At 31.2% G+C, this 19,171-nt stretch overlaps 1 protein-coding gene across 1 annotated transcript in view; it reads right to left on the bottom strand.

The window, feature by feature from the left end:
* Window positions 1-18,941, bottom strand: part of muskelin (muskelin 1) — a 44,521-nt gene extending 25,580 nt beyond the window's left edge. The window contains 8 exon segments of the mRNA XM_076477592.1: window positions 863-917; window positions 1,113-1,250; window positions 2,007-2,116; window positions 6,824-6,912; window positions 12,845-12,888; window positions 12,890-12,988; window positions 16,444-16,513; window positions 18,808-18,941. Of these exon segments, the coding sequence (XP_076333707.1) occupies window positions 863-917; window positions 1,113-1,250; window positions 2,007-2,116; window positions 6,824-6,912; window positions 12,845-12,888; window positions 12,890-12,988; window positions 16,444-16,513; window positions 18,808-18,884 (682 nt within the window). The 5' untranslated portion in view covers window positions 18,885-18,941.
* Between the last annotated feature and the right edge of the window lie 230 nt (window positions 18,942-19,171).

The following is a 19,171-nucleotide window of genomic DNA, read 5'->3' as shown; positions in this document are numbered from 1 at the left end:
GAACTGTTACTTTGTAATATACAGTCACATTTCAATTATTATACATTATATATGTATACAGATTATTACTATTTAGAAATAAATTATTAAACTTATTTTTTTTTAATTACAGAACAATAAATAAAGAAGTAAAGCAAACAATTATCTCTTCTAGCTTATAACCTTTGTATTTGGTTGCTGTTAAGAAGATGAGATTCAGAAACGAAATAATTTCTTTACAGGCATATCATGTTACTACATTACAAGTAAAGAATAAAACCAATGTATTTTGGCACAATGAAAGATCAAATCTTTATTACATATTTCAGTCAAACAGTCAGGGCTCAAGATCTAGTTAGAAAAAATATCTAATAAAGGTTTTATCTTTAACTGTGCCAAGAAACAGTTTTTTAATTTTAATTCAGTAAAAAACTAAATTTTGCCACAATGAATGAAACTAGATTTAAAAGTTAGGAAAGTGTTAGATTCAATATAATTTTTCAGTGTCCACCTCACAGACAGGTGTACTGTAAATAATTTGAAATTGTGTATATTATACACAAGTTTAAAATAGGTTAGCCCTTATGGATCCTTCTGTGCCCTTTACCTTTGTGTGTGTGTGGGGACTGGTTGGGGATGAGCACTCTTGCTAATACTGCACAGAAAAAAACAATCAGAGAAAGGAAAAAAAACAAACCTTTCACCTTTTCTAGTGAGAAATATGTGATAAGATAAAAACAAAGCAATTTTTTGCCAAGTTTTAAAAATAAATCTTCATCTGTATGGATTCATTACTACCCTGATTATTACTAATGTTTGTATTAAAAGTTATCTAATAAAGAACATTTGTAAACTAGTAAGCACAAAACTGTATCTTTCCTACCTACTGCTGCCTTTTCCAAAAGATCTTCACAGGCACTAAAGTTACCGTCAATGACCTGAGGGCAAAAATAGAAACAACAGTCACATAAAAATATAGAATTTCAGAGGAGTTTTAAAAACAATATATTTCAACATTCCATCTTACTATTTGTGAGATTTAAAAAGATAATTTTGTGTACACATTACTATCGTGAAGAACGTGAATTTTGGACATGTTTTAAAATGTTTTAAAATGTCCACCATAAACTCACCAATAACTTGTGAAGCCTCGACAACATTTCATCTTCTAGCTGGACTCGAGTTTTTTTCTGAAGAGATTCAAATGCTTCTGTATAGTTATGCTGTCTAAAGTGTTTCAAACAAAGTCTTATTGCTTCCTTTTCCCTGTACTGGAAGATATCATGAAAATCATATATCATTACTTGAGTTTTTGCTGGTATCATATAACTGAATATACATATATATTCTGTATTAATTTACATTCTTATGTTCAGATAATCCAAAAAAACATCAACTAACTCCACATAGCATTACCACTGAAAAAATAATACATTTCTACTCATTTATCACAGTTTCTACAAGTTCACCAAACAGATAGACCAAAATATATTTAGTTATATTTGTCCATAATGCTTGTTTTATTTCTATAGAGTTTACCTAAAATATTAATTCTTCTTTAACAAGGTTTTGTAGTGATTGTGTGTTTCTTGATACATTAACAAACAACTCTAAATGTATTTCTTCTACAATCTACAATGTATTTTATGACATCTGATTTTGTTTTCTACTCCAAGCAGATAGGTTTCACTAAAAGTAACTCAATTAGAGAGTCAGCTTTTGCTTACTTTATTAGTTATTCTCTAAAACACGTTATTTTACATTCAAATGCTGATATTAGTGTCACCTGGTGATAAAATGGTATAACTAAGCAAAATAATTATAACCCATGGAAGAGATTAAACCATCAAGATAAAAAATAACCAGAATCAAGTTATTCATTTTAGAATAATGCATATACTTTTTGGTATGGTTATAAGAACATAATTAAAAGTTTTAAAAGTTGTGACTCCAATGTGGTATCAAGTTTCACTGATTGACATTTGAATAGCTTAGTTTTACTGTTTATACAAACAATTCAAACTTACATGATTAAACCAGCTAATGCATGGCTGAATAACTTCTATGTCATCATTTCCACGAAGCTCTACGTGCCAGATACTGAAGTTAAAACTTGGGCCCCATGATTGGATTGGAACTTTTAAAAATAAAAATATACATTATAATGTTATATCCTACAATACCACACATTTCAAGTGATGTAACATCACACACTTTATAACCCCTGGATGCCTTTTTGCTACATACTGAAAGCTCTATTAAATATAGTATTTATATCTACAAATAAAACTATTACAACATTAACTCATATTTCTAATGTTACACATTTTTTTTCTGCTCGTTAAAATTTTTTGTCCATCGATTTCTCAAAATTAGTTTTATTAGAGAATAAGACGATTAAACAAGAAAGATGTATAAAAACAGTTCATGAATTTGTACGTCCATAAACATATAAACAGTTATGAATAGAATAACAATGTTCTTTTGATGGTACATCCATATACATATAAACAATAATGGATAAAATAACAAATGTTCTTTTGATGGTATGTCCATATACAAATAAACAATCACGGATAGAATAACAATGTTCTTTTGATGGTACGTCCATATACACAAACAATTACGGATAGAATAACAATGTTCTTTTGATGGTACGTCCATATACATATAAACAACCATGGATAAAATAACAATGTTCTTTTGATGGTGCATCTATATACATATAAACAATCTTGGATAGAATAACAATGTTCTTTTGATGGTGCATCCATATACATATAAACAATCTTGGATAGAATAACAATGTTCTTTTGATGGTACGTCCATATACATATAAACAATCATGGACAGAATAACAATGTTCTTTTGATGGTACGTCCATATACATATAAACAATCATGGATAGAATAACAATGTTCTTTTGATGGTAGGTCCATATACACATAAACAATCATGGATAAAATAAGACAATGTTATTTTAATAGTATATCATATACATATAAACAATCATGGATAGAATAAGATAATATTCTTTGGAACTCAGTTTTTGTTAACTTTAATGATTTTCACAACTGTTTGTAAAATCCTCTCAATCAACGTATTGGTTTCATTGTTAAACATAAACTACAGTAATGAACTAGAAAAAGGAGAGAAAGTGGGAGAAAACACTAGGATACAGTAACAAAACATAATAACTCAAACATTTCGTAACTGTAAATAGTATATAAGGAAACTAGTAATTACTGTTATACCTTTCTTTCTTAATAAACTATTAAATGTTATGTATTATTCAAACTTAACATGCTATTTTACAGTTTAAAGGTAAACAAATCTTTCTTAATTTCATTTTGAAGTTTGCTTTCTGTTAACTAATGTGTTATTACAGCCACATACGAAAAGTTTCATTGTGTTTATCCTTCTGTTGGATGGTTTGGAACCCAAAAGTATTTAATTTTTCTTTAGTTGTGTTGTCTACACCCCACAACACACCTTTAATGCATTAATTATGAAAAAAAGGATTGACATAACTCTTCTTGGTCAGACACTACCAGAAACATGAGTTTATCATACCAGTTTCAGTATGAGATAATGCTTGTACACATTTTAAAAACACTAACATGAACATCAGTTTATCATAACCAGCCTGAGTATCAGACAATGCTTGTACCCAATTTAAAAAGACTATTAGGAACACCAGTTTATTAAACAAGTCAGAGAATCAGACAATGGTTGTACACAATGTAAAAACATTAGTATATCACACCAGTCTGAGTATCAGGCAATGCTTATACCCAATTTAAAACACTACCAGAAACATCAGTTTATCATACCAGTCTCAGTGTCAGACAATGGTTGTACACAGTTTGAAACACTACTAGGAATATCAGTTTATCATACCAGTCTCAGTGTCAGACAATGGTTGTACACAGTTTGAAACACTACCAGGAATATCAGTTTGTCATACCAGTCTGAGTATCAGACAATGGTTGTACACATTTAAAAGGACTATGAGAAACATCATACCAGTCAGAGTATCATACAATGCTTATACCCAATTTAAAACACTAGCAGGAACACCAGTTTATCATACCAGTCTCAGTGTCAGACAATGGTTGTACAAAGTTTAAAAACACTACCAGGAACATCAGTTTATGATACCAGTCTCAGTGTCAGACAATGGTTGTACAAAGTTTAAAAACACTACCAGGAACATCAGTTTATCATACCAGTCTCAGTGTCAGACAATGGTTGTACAAAGTTTAAAAACACTACCAGGAACATCAGTTTATATACCATACCAGTCTCAGTGTCAGACAATGGTTACCAGGAACACAGTTTATCAAACACTACCAGGAACATCAGTTTATCATACCAGTCTCAGTGTCAGACAATGGTTGTACACAGTTTGAAACACTACCAGGAACATCAGTTTATCATACCAGTCTCAGTGTCAGACAATGGTTGTTTACAAACAGGAACATCAGTTTATGAACCAGTCTGAGTATCACTACCAGTTTGAACATCAGTTTATCATACCAGTGTCAGACAATGTTGTACACAGTTTACAAACACTACCAGGAACATCAGTTTATCATACCAGTCTCAGTATCAGACAATGGTTGTAACAAAACACTACCAGGAACATCAGTTTATCATACCAGTCTCAGTGTCAGACAATGGTTGTACACAGTTTGAAACACTACCAGGAACATCAGTTTATTATACCAGTCTCAGTGTCAGACAATGGTTGTACACAGTTTGAAACACTACCAGGAATATCAGTTTATGATACCAGTCTGAGTATCATACAATTGTACACAGTTTAAAAACACTACCAGGAACATCAGTTTATGATACCAGTCTGAGTGTCAGACAATGGCTGTACACAATTTAAAAACACTACCAGGAATATCAGTTTGTCATACCAGTCAGAGTATCATACAATTGTACACAGTTTAAAAACACTACCAGGAACACCAGTTTATCATACCAGTCTCAGTGTCAGACAATGGTTGTACAAAGTTTAAAAACACTACCAGGAACATCAGTTTATCATACCAGTCTCAGTGTCAGACAATGGTTGTACACAGTTTGAAACACTACCAGGAACATCAGTTTATCATACCAGTCTCAGTGTCAGACAATGGTTGTACACAGTTTGAAACACTACCAGGAATATCAGTTTATCATACCAGTCTCAGTGTCAGACAATGGTTGTACACAGTTTGAAACACTACCAGGAATATCAGTTTATGATACCAGTCTGAGTATCATACAATTGTACACAGTTTAAAAACACTACCAGGAATATCAGTTTATCATACCAGTCTCAGTGTCAGACAATGGTTGTACACAGTTTACAAACACTACCAGGAACATCAGTTTATTATACCAGTCTCAGTGTCAGACAATGGTTGTACACAGTTTACAAACACTACCAGGAACATCAGTTTATGGTACCAGTCTCAGTATCAGACAATGGTTGTATACAGTTTACAAACACTACCAGGAACATCAGTTTATCATACCAGTCTCAGTGTCAGACAATGGTTGTACAAAGTTTGAAACACTACCAGGAATATCAGTTTATCATACCAGTCTCAGTGTCAGACAATGGTTGTACACAGTTTGAAACACTACCAGGAATATCAGTTTATGATACCAGTCTGAGTATCATACAATTGTACACAGTTTAAAAACACTACCAGGAATATCAGTTTATCATACCAGTCTCAGTATCAGACAATGGTTGTACACAGTTTGAAACACTACCAGGAATATCAGTTTATGATACCAGTCTGAGTATCATACAATTGTACACAGTTTGAAACACTACCAGGAATATCAGTTTATCATACCAGTCTCAGTATCAGACAATGGTTGTACACAGTTTACAAACACTACCAGGAACATCAGTTTATCATACCAGTCTCAGTGTCAGACAATGGTTGTACACAGTTTGAAACACTACCAGGAACATCAGTTTATCATACCAGTCTGAGTATCATACAATTGTACACAGTTTAAAACACTACCAGGAATATCAGTTTATCATACCAGTCTCAGTATCAGACAATGGTTGTACACAGTTTGAAACACTACCAGGAATATCAGTTTATGATACCAGTCTGAGTATCATACAATTGTACACAGTTTAAAAACACTACCAGGAATATCAGTTTATCATACCAGTCTCAGTATCAGACAATGGTTGTACACAGTTTACAAACACTACCAGGAACATCAGTTTATCATACCAGTCTCAGTGTCAGACAATGGTTGTACACAGTTTGAAACACTACCAGGAACATCAGTTTATCATACCAGTCTCAGTGTCAGACAATGGTTGTACACAGTTTGAAACACTACCAGGAACATCAGTTTATCATACCAGTCTCAGTGTCAGACAATGGTTGTACACAGTTTACAAACACTACCAGGAACACCAGTTTATGTCTAAATGTGGCACATCTCTTTCATCACACCAACACCAGGTACATTTATTGATTATCTGGGCATCATGTACATAATTCAAGATGACATATTCAAGTTTCATTAATACAGTAAAACTACAAATAGAGATATCCATAGAGTATCCATCTCAACCAGTTCAACTAAAGTCCGGTTGTAAAACCATCTACACACAAAAACTCTCATCCAGTTCAACTACAGTCGAGATATAAAACCATCTACACAAAACTCTCAACTCTTCATTCTTCTTATTAAACTACCTGAAAATAATGTTTCACTGTAAGAAATCTTTTTAAATGATGTTATGATAATTTTGAATGAATGAAATTAAACTTACTAATCTCTATATAACATGACCAACGTAACTTACCTACTTTTATATAACGGCATGGAAACATGTGACCACTAACGGTGTGTTTGAGAGAAAACGTCTCAGGAAGATGGTCATTTCTCAACCCACTGTAAATATACAACACATAAAATAACTATTAGATAATATTCATGACCAACACAATCTACCATTCACTACTATAATTACACAACACATAAAGAACTATTAAAATATATTCATGATATACATTACCTTTCATTCACTACTATAATTATACAACACATAAGAACAACTACAGAATATTCATGACCAACACTACCTGTCATTCACTGATATAATTATGCAACACATAAGAACTATTAGACAATATTCATTACCAACACTACCTGTCTTTCACTACTATAATTATGTAACACATATAAGAACCATTAGACAGTATTCATGACCAACACTATCTGTCATTCACTACTATAACAATAAAAAAAAATATTTTGTTCTTGGATAGTATGTGTTATTTCTATATGTTGTAAACATACAGAAAATGGCCACTATTCACTTCAAACTATGCTTCTGTGACCTGGATAATGAAATTTAAAAATTAACCTATTTTCTAGGTAAAAACAGGCAAATCTGTACATTTTCATTTACATAAGGTCTGAATAAAACAACACATGAATAAAGATTTATATGAATTCATACTAAAGTTATACAAAAATGAAAAAAAAAAAGTTTAGAACAGAGTAGTTTCTCAAGATTTGTGATTGTAAGGTAAATCATTTTCATGTATAAGCCCCCAAATATAGCCTCCCATCATGTTTTCGTTATACACTCCCAGGTCACAAAAACAAGGTTGGAAAAGAAAAATAGGTCTTTACCAATTACTTTAGGCATAAACAATTGGGAAATAAAACTTTCTGACCACGAACTAGAAAAAGTAAATATTTTAATACATAGTGTAATTATACAACACATAAAAAAAGTATTAGACAATATTCATGACCAACACTACTTGCCATTCACAGCCATAACTACACAACACATAGAACTATTAAACAATACACATCACCAACACTTTCTGTCATACACTACTATAACTATACAAGATATAAAAGAACTATTAGACAATATTCAGAAACAACTTACCTGTCATTCATTACTACAATTATACAACACAAATAAAAGCTATTACACAATATTCAGGACCAACACCACCTGTCATTCACCAGTATAGTTATGAAACTCATATAAGAAGCATTAGACAATATTGATAACCAATATACCTTTTATTTACTAATATAATCATTGAACACATATAAGAACTATTGGACAATATTCATGACCAACACTTACAGTAATTCACTATTATATTTATAGAAAACATATAAAAGCTATTAAATAAAATTCACGACAACACTACCTGTCATTCACTGCAATAATTATAGAACACATACAAAATCTACTAAACAATCTTCATGACCAACACTACAGTTTTGACAAAAAGTGTTCGTACCCCTGTGTCCTGAGCAGTTTTTTGCTCATAACTTAAAAAGTATCGCAATTAGGCTAATAGACATATCATATATTATAAATATTATACTAACACACATCTACATATACTTCTTATGTAAATTTAATAAAAATAAACTGTTTATAAACAAATAACCAAAAATAGGAGGAGCAGAAAGTGTTTGCACATTTCAGAATGTGTGAAAAACCGATATTCCCATAAAAATGTTGTTTTGTTGGGTGAATAAACTACATTATACCATTCCAGAACTAGACACTAGGTTCATAATTATTAGAATTTAGTCAGCAAAAAATGTACTTCCGACAATTTAGAGCCGTCTCCGTCATTATCTGGTTGGTGATCATAGCGAACAAGAAACAACTGTCCAGTGATTTAAAAAACCGAATTATTGTAAAATACAAGTTCATGTGTCTCTTTCTGGTATTGTTACACAACTTAATGTGCCAAAATCTACTGTTCAAAGCATAATTGCCAAGTTTAAGCTTACAGGATCAACTGCCAACAACCCTCGTACACCCCACCAAAATTCCAGAGAGAACCAACAGGAAGGTTCTCAGAGAAGTTAGTAGGAACCCTTGTTTAACACGTAATGACATACACAAACTGGTAAGGAAAACTGGGGTTGAAGTATGCACCTCTACAGTTACGAACATGTTACGCTCTTCTGGGTTCAAAGCATGCCGTCCTCGTAGAACTCCATATTTAAAGCCTGTTCATTTAGAAGCATGATTGAGGTATGCAAGAAAGCATGTAGATAAACCCTTTACCTATTGGAAGAGTATTCTTTGGTCAGACGAGACTAAAATCAAGCTTTCCGGGCCACAATGATGTTCGCTATATTTTCGGTAGGAAGGGGGAACGAAATCTTTCAAAGAACACCGTCCCTACAGATAAACACAGAGGTGGCTCGATCGTGCTATGGGGTTCCTTCAGCTCTTCTGGTGTAGGCAGCCTTCACCGCATCAACGGAACCATGAAAAAAGAAGAGTATGTTGATATATTAGGCACTTATATCAAGAATGATGCTCGGAACCTGCAGCTTGGGCGTCATTGGATCATCCAGCACAACAATGACCCAAAGCACACATTGAAATATGTGCAATCCTGGTTGCAGAGGAACCATATAAGTGTTCTGGAGTGGCCATTGCAGTCACCCGATCTCAACCCAATTGAAAACGTTCGGCATGAGTGGAAGACCAGGGTTCATCAGCGCCATCCGAAAAACTTGCAAGATTTGGAGGCCTTCTGTAAAGAAGAATGGAAGAAAATACCAGTCGAGTACTGTCAAATGATCATGGAGAGCTATGAGGAGAGATTACACCAAGTAATTCACCTGAAAGGATACACAACTGAAAATTAAAGTAGATGCATGAACACTTTCTGTCTCTCCTATGTTTGGTTATTTGTTTATAAACAGTTTATTTGTTGTTCAATTTTCATGAAAATGTATGTAGACGTGTGTTAGTATAATATTTATAATATACTGTACTTTCATTATCCTAATCATGATACTTTTTAAATTATAAGGAAAAACCTACTCACGATGCAGGGGGTACGAACACTTTCTGTTGTAACTGTATCTGCCATTGATAGCCATAAGCATACAACATATTTATGAACTATTAGACAATATTCATGACCAACACTACCTGTCATTCACTAGTACAATGATGGAACACATACAAAAAATGTTAAACAATATTCCTTAGCAACACTACCTGTCATTCACTAGTACAATTATGGAACACATATAAGAACTATTAGACAACATTCATGACCAACAGTACATGCCATTCACTACTGTAATTATACAACACAAAAACTATTACACAATATTCATGACCAACACTACCTGTCATTTACTGCTATAATTATACAATTTATGTTACTGGGATCTTATGGTGAAACTAAAAATCTACATCACAGAAGTCTGTTTCACTGAGTTGATAAATTATATATTACATATATAATATTATATATTACATTGTTGTAAAACATTAGTAATGCAAAAGATGTAATTTTACATTTAAATATTGCCAATTCAATACATTACATATATGTAATTAAATAGATGAATATAACACCTAAGGACAACAGGAGGCCTTGTTGGCCCATAAACATTCTATCAACTTTTAAGAAAACAATAAACTCATATGATCATATAAATATTTATCAAGCCTTTCTTGATGTTTAATACATTCACTATATCTAAGACCAACCACTGTATTATAAAATTAACAAAACTATCTAAGTTGAAGACAACTCCCATGTTATATTTGCATATTTGTGACCCTTCTATTTTCATCATGAAAATCAAACACAGATAAAACAGCAACACTGAAGAATCCCTTAATTATTATGAACTTATTCAGACCTTTCCTTATCTCCACCCCAATTCAAGAGAAAACAATTTTAGAGATCTTAACTTGTCTTTGTTTTACAATTCTTAGCTCACGGGTATCATCCTGATAGCCTTCCTGTAAACATTTTCCAAGGTAAGGAGCCAAAGAGTAAACAGAATACTTGAGTTGTGGCCTAATGAGTGAACTACATAATAAAATTATAGCTTGTTATGACTTGTGTTCAATAGTTCCTTAAATACAACTCAAAATCCTATTTGCTGAACCACTTCCAATACAAACTGCTTGAATAGTTTTAAAGAACTATCAAACAAATTACCAAGATACCTTCCTTTTCTGACACTGTCAAGGCTATTACCATCAATATTGTATTTATATTTCAAATTGTAATTCACCTGTATTACCTTGAATTTATTACAATTAAGTTATCATATGCCACTTATTCATCAAACTAACCATATAACCTAAATCCTATTGTAAAGCATCAGTATCATCCTTGTAGCTAACTACATCAGACTTTAGTATCATCAGTATATTTAAGTAACTTACTGACCATTCCTTTATCAATGTTATTGATGTATATCAAAAAGAACAAAAGTCCTAAGACATTAATCCAGTTTGACTGAACTCCATTTGTAACAACCTCTGGTTTCTTCCAACCAGCGACTCTTCTATTAAATTAGCTAACTTATTCTCCACACCAACATATATAACATCTTTAACTGTCTTACGTAGCACCTTGGCACATGCTTGCTGAAAATTAAAATACACTAAATCCATACTTATATCCTCGTGTAAATACACAGTAATCTCTTAAATGATTGTAAATACAGGTTGTTCGGAAAGTCACTGTGCAGTTTTGTAATCATATATATTATATGTCTATTCAGTCTATTTCAAGCCAGCAACTGATAGCGGTGTTTAAAAACAAAATAAGAAGGATCCAGGTATGTATTGATGCCAACGAGGGTCACTTTCAACATTGTTTATAACTGTCATTCATATTTACCTCCTGTATTCTATATTGAAACATGTCTGTTAATAAATATATAGGTGCACAGTGACTTTCCGAACACCCTGTATATTAGTAAAGTATGATTTGTCCCTAATGAAACTGTGCTGACTATCCAAAATAATTCAAGTACTGCAGTTATAGTATCTATAAAAATAGGAGGGTTACAATTACCTGGACAATTTGTATCACCTCCTTTGAAAAGAGGCATTACATTAGATAAGTAACATTTCTCTGGCATCTGTCCACTATTTAAAGGCTTACAAAAAAATTAGAAAGTGGTTCACATATCCAATCTTTGATGTCCTTCAAACCTCTTAGTTACAAAAAAACCTCATCATTCTTAAAATTCCCAATTTTTCTGCTTCTCCTTACTTATTAATCTAAGCCTACCATTCAGCCCTAGACTTACAGAGAATCCTCTCCTTGGATTTATGTCTCATCAGTATCCCTAATAGAATTAAGATATGTCCCTTTCTCTACATGTCTTATTAGGCCACTGTACTTATACATTTGTCCCTATGTGCTATATAAAGACTGCATCCTTTACTATATTATATATATTGCAAAGTGAAGCCAGGAGTGCAACACAACCTTTTTACAGTGCACCAAATAATTTCAATTGATAGCTACACTTTTCCTGTCACTAGAAACAGGTACTTTTGTTTGTCTCCTACGTTCTATCACTTACACCCTTCATCTTTTCCTCTGGATAATGTAATTGTATTCTATTCTATCCATGTTTTCTTCTCTCAAAGATCTGTGAAAATATACTAAGCTCCAGTTAATTCAATCAATATTGTTTTTATAACAGAATGACTTGCCATCAACAGTTATGGAGGCCAGCACATTACAGAAGTTTTTATATTTTCTTTCTCATAGGGTTTGGTGTGCAAAGAAACCATACATCAAATATTTCATTACTGTCTTAACAAAAAGATTAAAGAAATAATTATGAAAAGTTCCAAGTTATCAAAGTAGTAACTGATATTATAGTGTAATATTCTACATTTATAAGTAATGTTATCAAGTGCTTTGATTTTTAATAAAAATACTTTTAAGAAATTGTGATAAAACTTTGTATGTACTTAGATAGAAATTTTTTAATTACAGAATCTATGAATCAATGAAACATTTCTGTCAAACCTAGCTATGCTTACCTATCAAGCAGTTCTATCATGTTATCTTCTTTCATGCTTCCAAAAAACCTTAAATTTTTTAAGATTACAGACATGTGTTTTTTCATACTTTCCAAAGGTTATTGACTGTACTATTGCTGGTCGTTCCAGTTTCAGTATCAGGAACTGTGAAAAAGTTAGAAAGAGGATTAAAACCAGAAAGATACATGAATAAAACTAACCTTACAGTTACCAGTTTTATCTAAATTTAAATGTAAAAACAATAAATGCATTTTCTGATTGGAATGTTTAGATAAAGAAAACGTTTGAGTTGATTTGATGGATATCTAAATCATTAGAAACATTAAACTTTCTCAAACTTGATGAAGAATGTATGAACTATTTTTAATTCATATTTAATATTAAAACAATACCAAGACACACAAACAAAAAGAATTATTAACAACCCAATAGAACAGTTAATAACAGTATTTCATTAGATTGACTTTATACAGCAAATTTACGAACCAGAACTCAACTATTGTTGTTGTTGTATTGTCTGATTAAAGTTTATTTGAAATTGATAAGAAATTAATTCAGTAAGTCTTCACCAATCCCTCTGACTAGCTTATTAAGTCTAAAATGTTAGGTGCACAGAAAAGAAATCAATAACATTATGCTTCTTATGTAGAGGGCACAACTTTAGATGTTAAAAAAGTTAAAACCTCTTACAGATGCTAGAGTTATTTATATTATAAATTGGGTTAAATGGTACAATGATAACTAGATATAGTAATTTTGATAAATAAAAGTAAAACTCTATAGGTTTTAACTTAAAGAGTTTAGTGGTGTAAATTTGGTTACTTAGTACATATAACAGTACTTAAAACTTAGGTACATTTCATCTTACTGGTAAATCATAAAACAGGATAGATACATTGTTTTATTAAACAATCTAAAAACTAGTTTATTGTCTGTTGGTGTTTTAAATTCAGCTTCTGCTGTTATAACTTATAGATAAAGATAGGTTATAAATCAGGCTAAATACACTTTAAATTAATGTTATATATATTATTAGTTCTAATAAATTATGTAAAATTATTTAGTGTGAAAACAAAGTAATGATCAAAAAATAATATTGGTTCTTAAATGTTAGGTATAACAGTAACAGTGTTAACAACAGGCTACTAATATTTGGTATTAAGCATTTATTTTCATGATATAAGTATAAATACAATAGTTAAAACCAGTGTAGAAGATAAGCATTTACATTTTGTTATGTACAAGTGCAATGAGTGGGTTTTGTTTAGGAACTCAGAACTGACATGCACTTATAAAGAAGCCAGTAGTAAAGATGTACAACTTTTATGTAGAGTTTATTGGTTTGAAGAGAAATTAGAAAAGGATAACTACAAGTAAACAAACAGGTTGGCTCACAAAGAATTTGAAAAGTAAAATTAAAGAAGTGCATCACAACTTTAAGAAATTTAAATTGACTGGTATGATAGGAGACTCAGAAGATTATATAATATCAAGAAAATTGGTGAAACAAGACATCAAAAAGGAAGTGTGAGAAAAGGTTGACTGAAAATGAAAATATTAACAGGAAGGATTTCTGTAAATACATTAAGGATAAACAAAATGTTAGAATGGAAGTAGGACCCTTGAGAGGTGATAAAGGAAGGCTAGTATTTGATGATTACAAGATGGCTGAGTTATTCAGTTTTGCTTTTTCTTTTTTTGGTTTCCACTAACAAAAGTTTAAGCAGTATTCCACATCTTGAACAACTGATAAATGGAAACGAGATCAAACAAGATGACTGCATTAATTTTGAACTAATTAAGAAAGAATCTGGAAGTTAAGAAACCAATAAGGTTCTTGGATAAAATATCTCCCCAAGGGTTTTGAAGAAGTTAAGATTTGGATAAGTGAGCCACTTGCTACTATTTTTTAAAATCCGTAAATAATGAGCAGGTAACAGTAGATTGGAAGTTAACTAATGTAACTCCTCTTTTCAAGGGAAGCAATCAAAATTGTCCTAATCTTCAATCAGCTGTGAGAAATGTTTTGAAAAGTCTGATAAAAGATGGTTTCAAACATAATTTAACAAAGTTTAGAATTCTATTGAATAGCCAACATGGTTTCAGTAATAGAAAATCTTGCATTACCAATATTTTGACATTCTATGAAAATGTTACTGTTTATGTAGATTTGGTGTATCTGGGTTTCCAAAAGCATTTGGCAAGATGCCACTTGAAAGGTATGTAAAAAATATTTATTATATATGTGGAGGATCATTTAGCAAACTGGACAGAAGAGTGGCTGGATAGAAGAAAACAGAGGGTTGTTACAAAAGGAGTTCAGTCAAACTGAATTAATGTCACAAGTGTGGTACCTCAAGGTTCAATCTTAGGGTCATCACTCTTCTTGATTTACATCAATAACATAGATGAAGGAATGGTCAATAAATTATTTAAAGTTATTGATGATATTAAGGTCTTGGGTGTTGCTGGTTTTGAAGAAGATGCTGCTGATTTACAAAAGGATTTAGATCATTTATTGAGTTGGGCAAATAAATAGTAGGTGGATTTTAATTGTAATAAATGCAAGATGATGCATGTGGATTATCAACAATTGAATTATAAGTACAGGGTGTTTGGAAAGTCACTGTGCACTTATATATTTATTAACAGATATGTTTCAATATAGAATACAGGAGGTAAATATGAATGACAATTATAAACAATGTTGAAAGTGACTCCCGTTGGTATCAATACAGGCCTGGATCCTTCTTATTTTGTTTCTAAACACCACTATCAGTTGCTGGCTTGAAATAGACTGAATAAAATATGATTACAAAACTGCACAGTGACTTTCCAAACACCCTGTATAATTTGGAGGGGAGTAATCTTAATATTGTCACAAAAGAAAGAAATCTTGGTGTATTAGTTGATCAGTCTTCAAAACTACCTGAGCAGTTTGCTGTTGTTACTGGTAGGGAAAATAGGATTTTAGGTTGTATCTATATAAATACTGAATACAAGTCTAAAGTGTTATAATTTCATTGTATAGGCCACATTTGTTCAGTCTTGGGCTCCTTACCTCAGGAAAGACATTTAATTGTTGGAAAGGGTTCAGAGAAGTGTTACTAGAATGATTCCTCAGATGGAGAGGTTCTCATATGGGGAGAGATTAAGATCTCTCAAATTGTTTTCTCTTGAAAAAAAGAAGAGTTTGGGGATCTGACTGAGGTATTTAATATTGTAAAGGGAATTGATATTGTTGATGCATCATTTTTTACATATTTAACAGTGAGGACAAGAGGACAGAAGTATATATTTTGATAAGGTAGGAGTCACCTTCAGCCGAGACAGTTTTATTTTTCTAAGAGAGTGGTTGGTCTCTGGATATTGTTTACTTTTAGATGATATAGAGGCAGTAAATTTAAATGAGTTTAAGAAAAACTTGATAAGTATATGCATGATAAGGGTTGGTTTTAAATTCGTTTCTTAAGTTAATTTTGTTTAGGGTGTGGAACAGCCAAGATGGACAAAAAAGGTCACATGTTGTCCTAAATCATTATGCCATCAGATGTCAAAACAATGTTACATAAGGTACCAACAGAAAGGCATTTACTTACCTGTGGAGGATTGTTCGAGTCTGATGACCACCTTGATGACTGATCACTTGGTTTATCAATCAAAATATTTCTGAAAAAATAATTAAAAAATACATTACTTTTTATTCATAAAGTTAAATTTTTTCAATTTATTATTTATTAGTGCACCCCAAAATTGATTCCAATAATTCTTAAGAACCATGATACTGGTTTATATCAAGGATCTTAAGAACCATTATACTGGTTCATAACAGGAATCTCGAGAACCATGATTCTGGATCATAACAGAATCTCAAGAACCATGATTCTGGATCATAACAGAGATCTCAAGAACCATGATACTGGTTCATAACAGGGATCTTAAGAACCATGATACTAGTTCATAACAGGGATCTCATTTTCTCATTTTTTTACAATCGCTATTTCCAGGTTTTTAAATTTCTAATTCATTATTTATTTTGTAATACTTTGTATAATAGCCCTGTCTAAAGGCTTACATTATTTCAAAAACCCATTTGGCAATGGCAAAATAATTCATAAAATGGAGTGGAAAAGAGAATTTTTCTAAAAACATATTTGAGATTTTAAATAATGAGTCATTTGTTAATACTAAAAACAATCTAACAAAAATCATCTTTGCAATTTGTAAACAAATTTTGTATGCAATAATAGCTCAAGCTAACAGCTGATGTTTCTGTGTCACAAAACTGATGTATATTATTGTTTGCTTCAGTAACTATTGTTTTTACTATTTAGAATGTCAAATGTTGCTACATTTTATTTTGATTTACTGTTTATTCTACTTTAATTTCTAAATTAATACATATTTAAGACTGATCTAACTAAATATTCAAAGCTTACAGAACCTAAAAAGAAACTGTTGAGATTACAACTCAATGGAAATTCAACTGATTAAACAATACACTATAATTTCATAAATAGAAACGTACTTATTTAGCTATACTGATTGTAAGGTTAATTTTTAGTTTTACTCTAAGAGCTAATGTCAACTGTTGCAAAATGTTACAGTAAATATACTTCATATAATCAACACCTTAAACTGTTAGCACTTTGTAAAACTCATAATTGAAGAACTGAGGAAAATGCTTCCCTTATTACATTTTATTGCCTACACATGCCTCTTGATTTACTGATGGGTTATATCTTTTACAACTTCAACATTTAATATACACAGATGTTTTATAATGTAGGGAAAATAACCTATTTAAGTTAACTAACTGAAAAAGACATCAAGTGAAATACGTATTTTTAAATCAGCTACTCTAATTGTTGATTGTTGATCTTATGTTTGGATTAAAAAGTCAAGGCTTAGCTCTAGGTTAAAATCAGTATAGCTAATAACTGAAGACTATTTTACAGGTTTTATAGTAACTGTTTTGCTTGCCTAGATGTTGAATTAATTTAATAAATAACAGCCCTATGCAAGAAGCAACATAATCAAATTTTGGTTACTTTATATTACAATAAACCAGTTGTCCATTACAAATTGTAATTTTAAAGTGAATGAATATACTGCAAAGTAAAATACTGAATATTATTGTGTTTTCACATAATGATGGTTTTGATTTTATTTTTGGACCATGTAGTTTTGGGTTAAGGAAATCTTTTTCTGCATTTTGATGAACAACTGGTGGGAGAAATGTCTAGTTCTTTACAAAATTGATTATATTATTATGCAAATGACTATATTATTATTTACTAAAGGTCCTGATTTTGCTCATCAATGCCTGATGTATATAAATGTTAAACATGCTTTATTCACTGAATAACATAAATTTATATTTCATAATAATGGTAGTAATTTTAAATGTGAAGTTTACCACAGAAATGATAATAACTAGTTTGTACTTCAAATTCACAAGCTACAGGTAAATTTTGTTTTGACAGAATGTAATCCACCATGCTTATAAACTCTCAGACACCGAATTTGACTTTAATAAACAATTTAAGAATTAAGAACTTCTCATGCAAAAATGGTTTTACCTAAGTGTAATGTAATTTCGAATAATTAGGTCATCAATAAATCTAATTACTCACATTATTATTTCTACATTTCCTTACGCAAATTATGATGGATTTTTGATAATTACTTATCTCAATACTTAATTTTCGTCCAGCTTTACTAAGACTTTCATGAAAATAGAAATATAACTTAGTGGCGCACCATCTTCAGTTTAACTTTTCTATTTTACTCAGCCTAATAGTAAAAAATCAGAATAATGTAATATGACGTTATATCATGAGTGTACTTCAGTATTTACAAAAATTATACACAACGAATTTAAACTAATGGTTATTTATAATAAAAAAATAAACAATAGCTTAATTTTACAATAGAATCACAAACTGAAGATAAACCCATACTCAGGTACGTAGCACGAAGAAAAACTGGAACATTTATGAATTGAATACTTTAATTTCTGTAAACTTTCCGTCGCCATTTCTAAAACTCTAAAAATTATTTATTTAAAGCTGTAGAGCCCTCTATGTAAAAGCAACGTCCATGAAAATCAAATAGAAAATGGCAATGAAAAATATATTAACAAGTATCAAGCATTTTAGAATTCGTATAATTGATCTTTATTGTGTGATCACATCGCAAAAGATTATTTATAATCACAAGACTTAAATATAAAGTGAATTTAAAATATATTGTATCTAAAATGCAAAATGCAAAATAAAAGAATGGAAAACTAATTACAAGTGAAAAATAATGAAAAGAAATCAT

The sequence above is a fragment of the Tachypleus tridentatus genome, chromosome 13 (genome assembly GCF_004210375.1).
Source record: "Tachypleus tridentatus isolate NWPU-2018 chromosome 13, ASM421037v1, whole genome shotgun sequence".
Taxonomy (NCBI): Eukaryota; Metazoa; Arthropoda; class Merostomata; order Xiphosura; family Limulidae; genus Tachypleus; species Tachypleus tridentatus.
The sequence above is the reverse complement of the archived record's forward strand: the minus strand, read 5'-3'. Positions and strand labels throughout refer to the sequence as shown.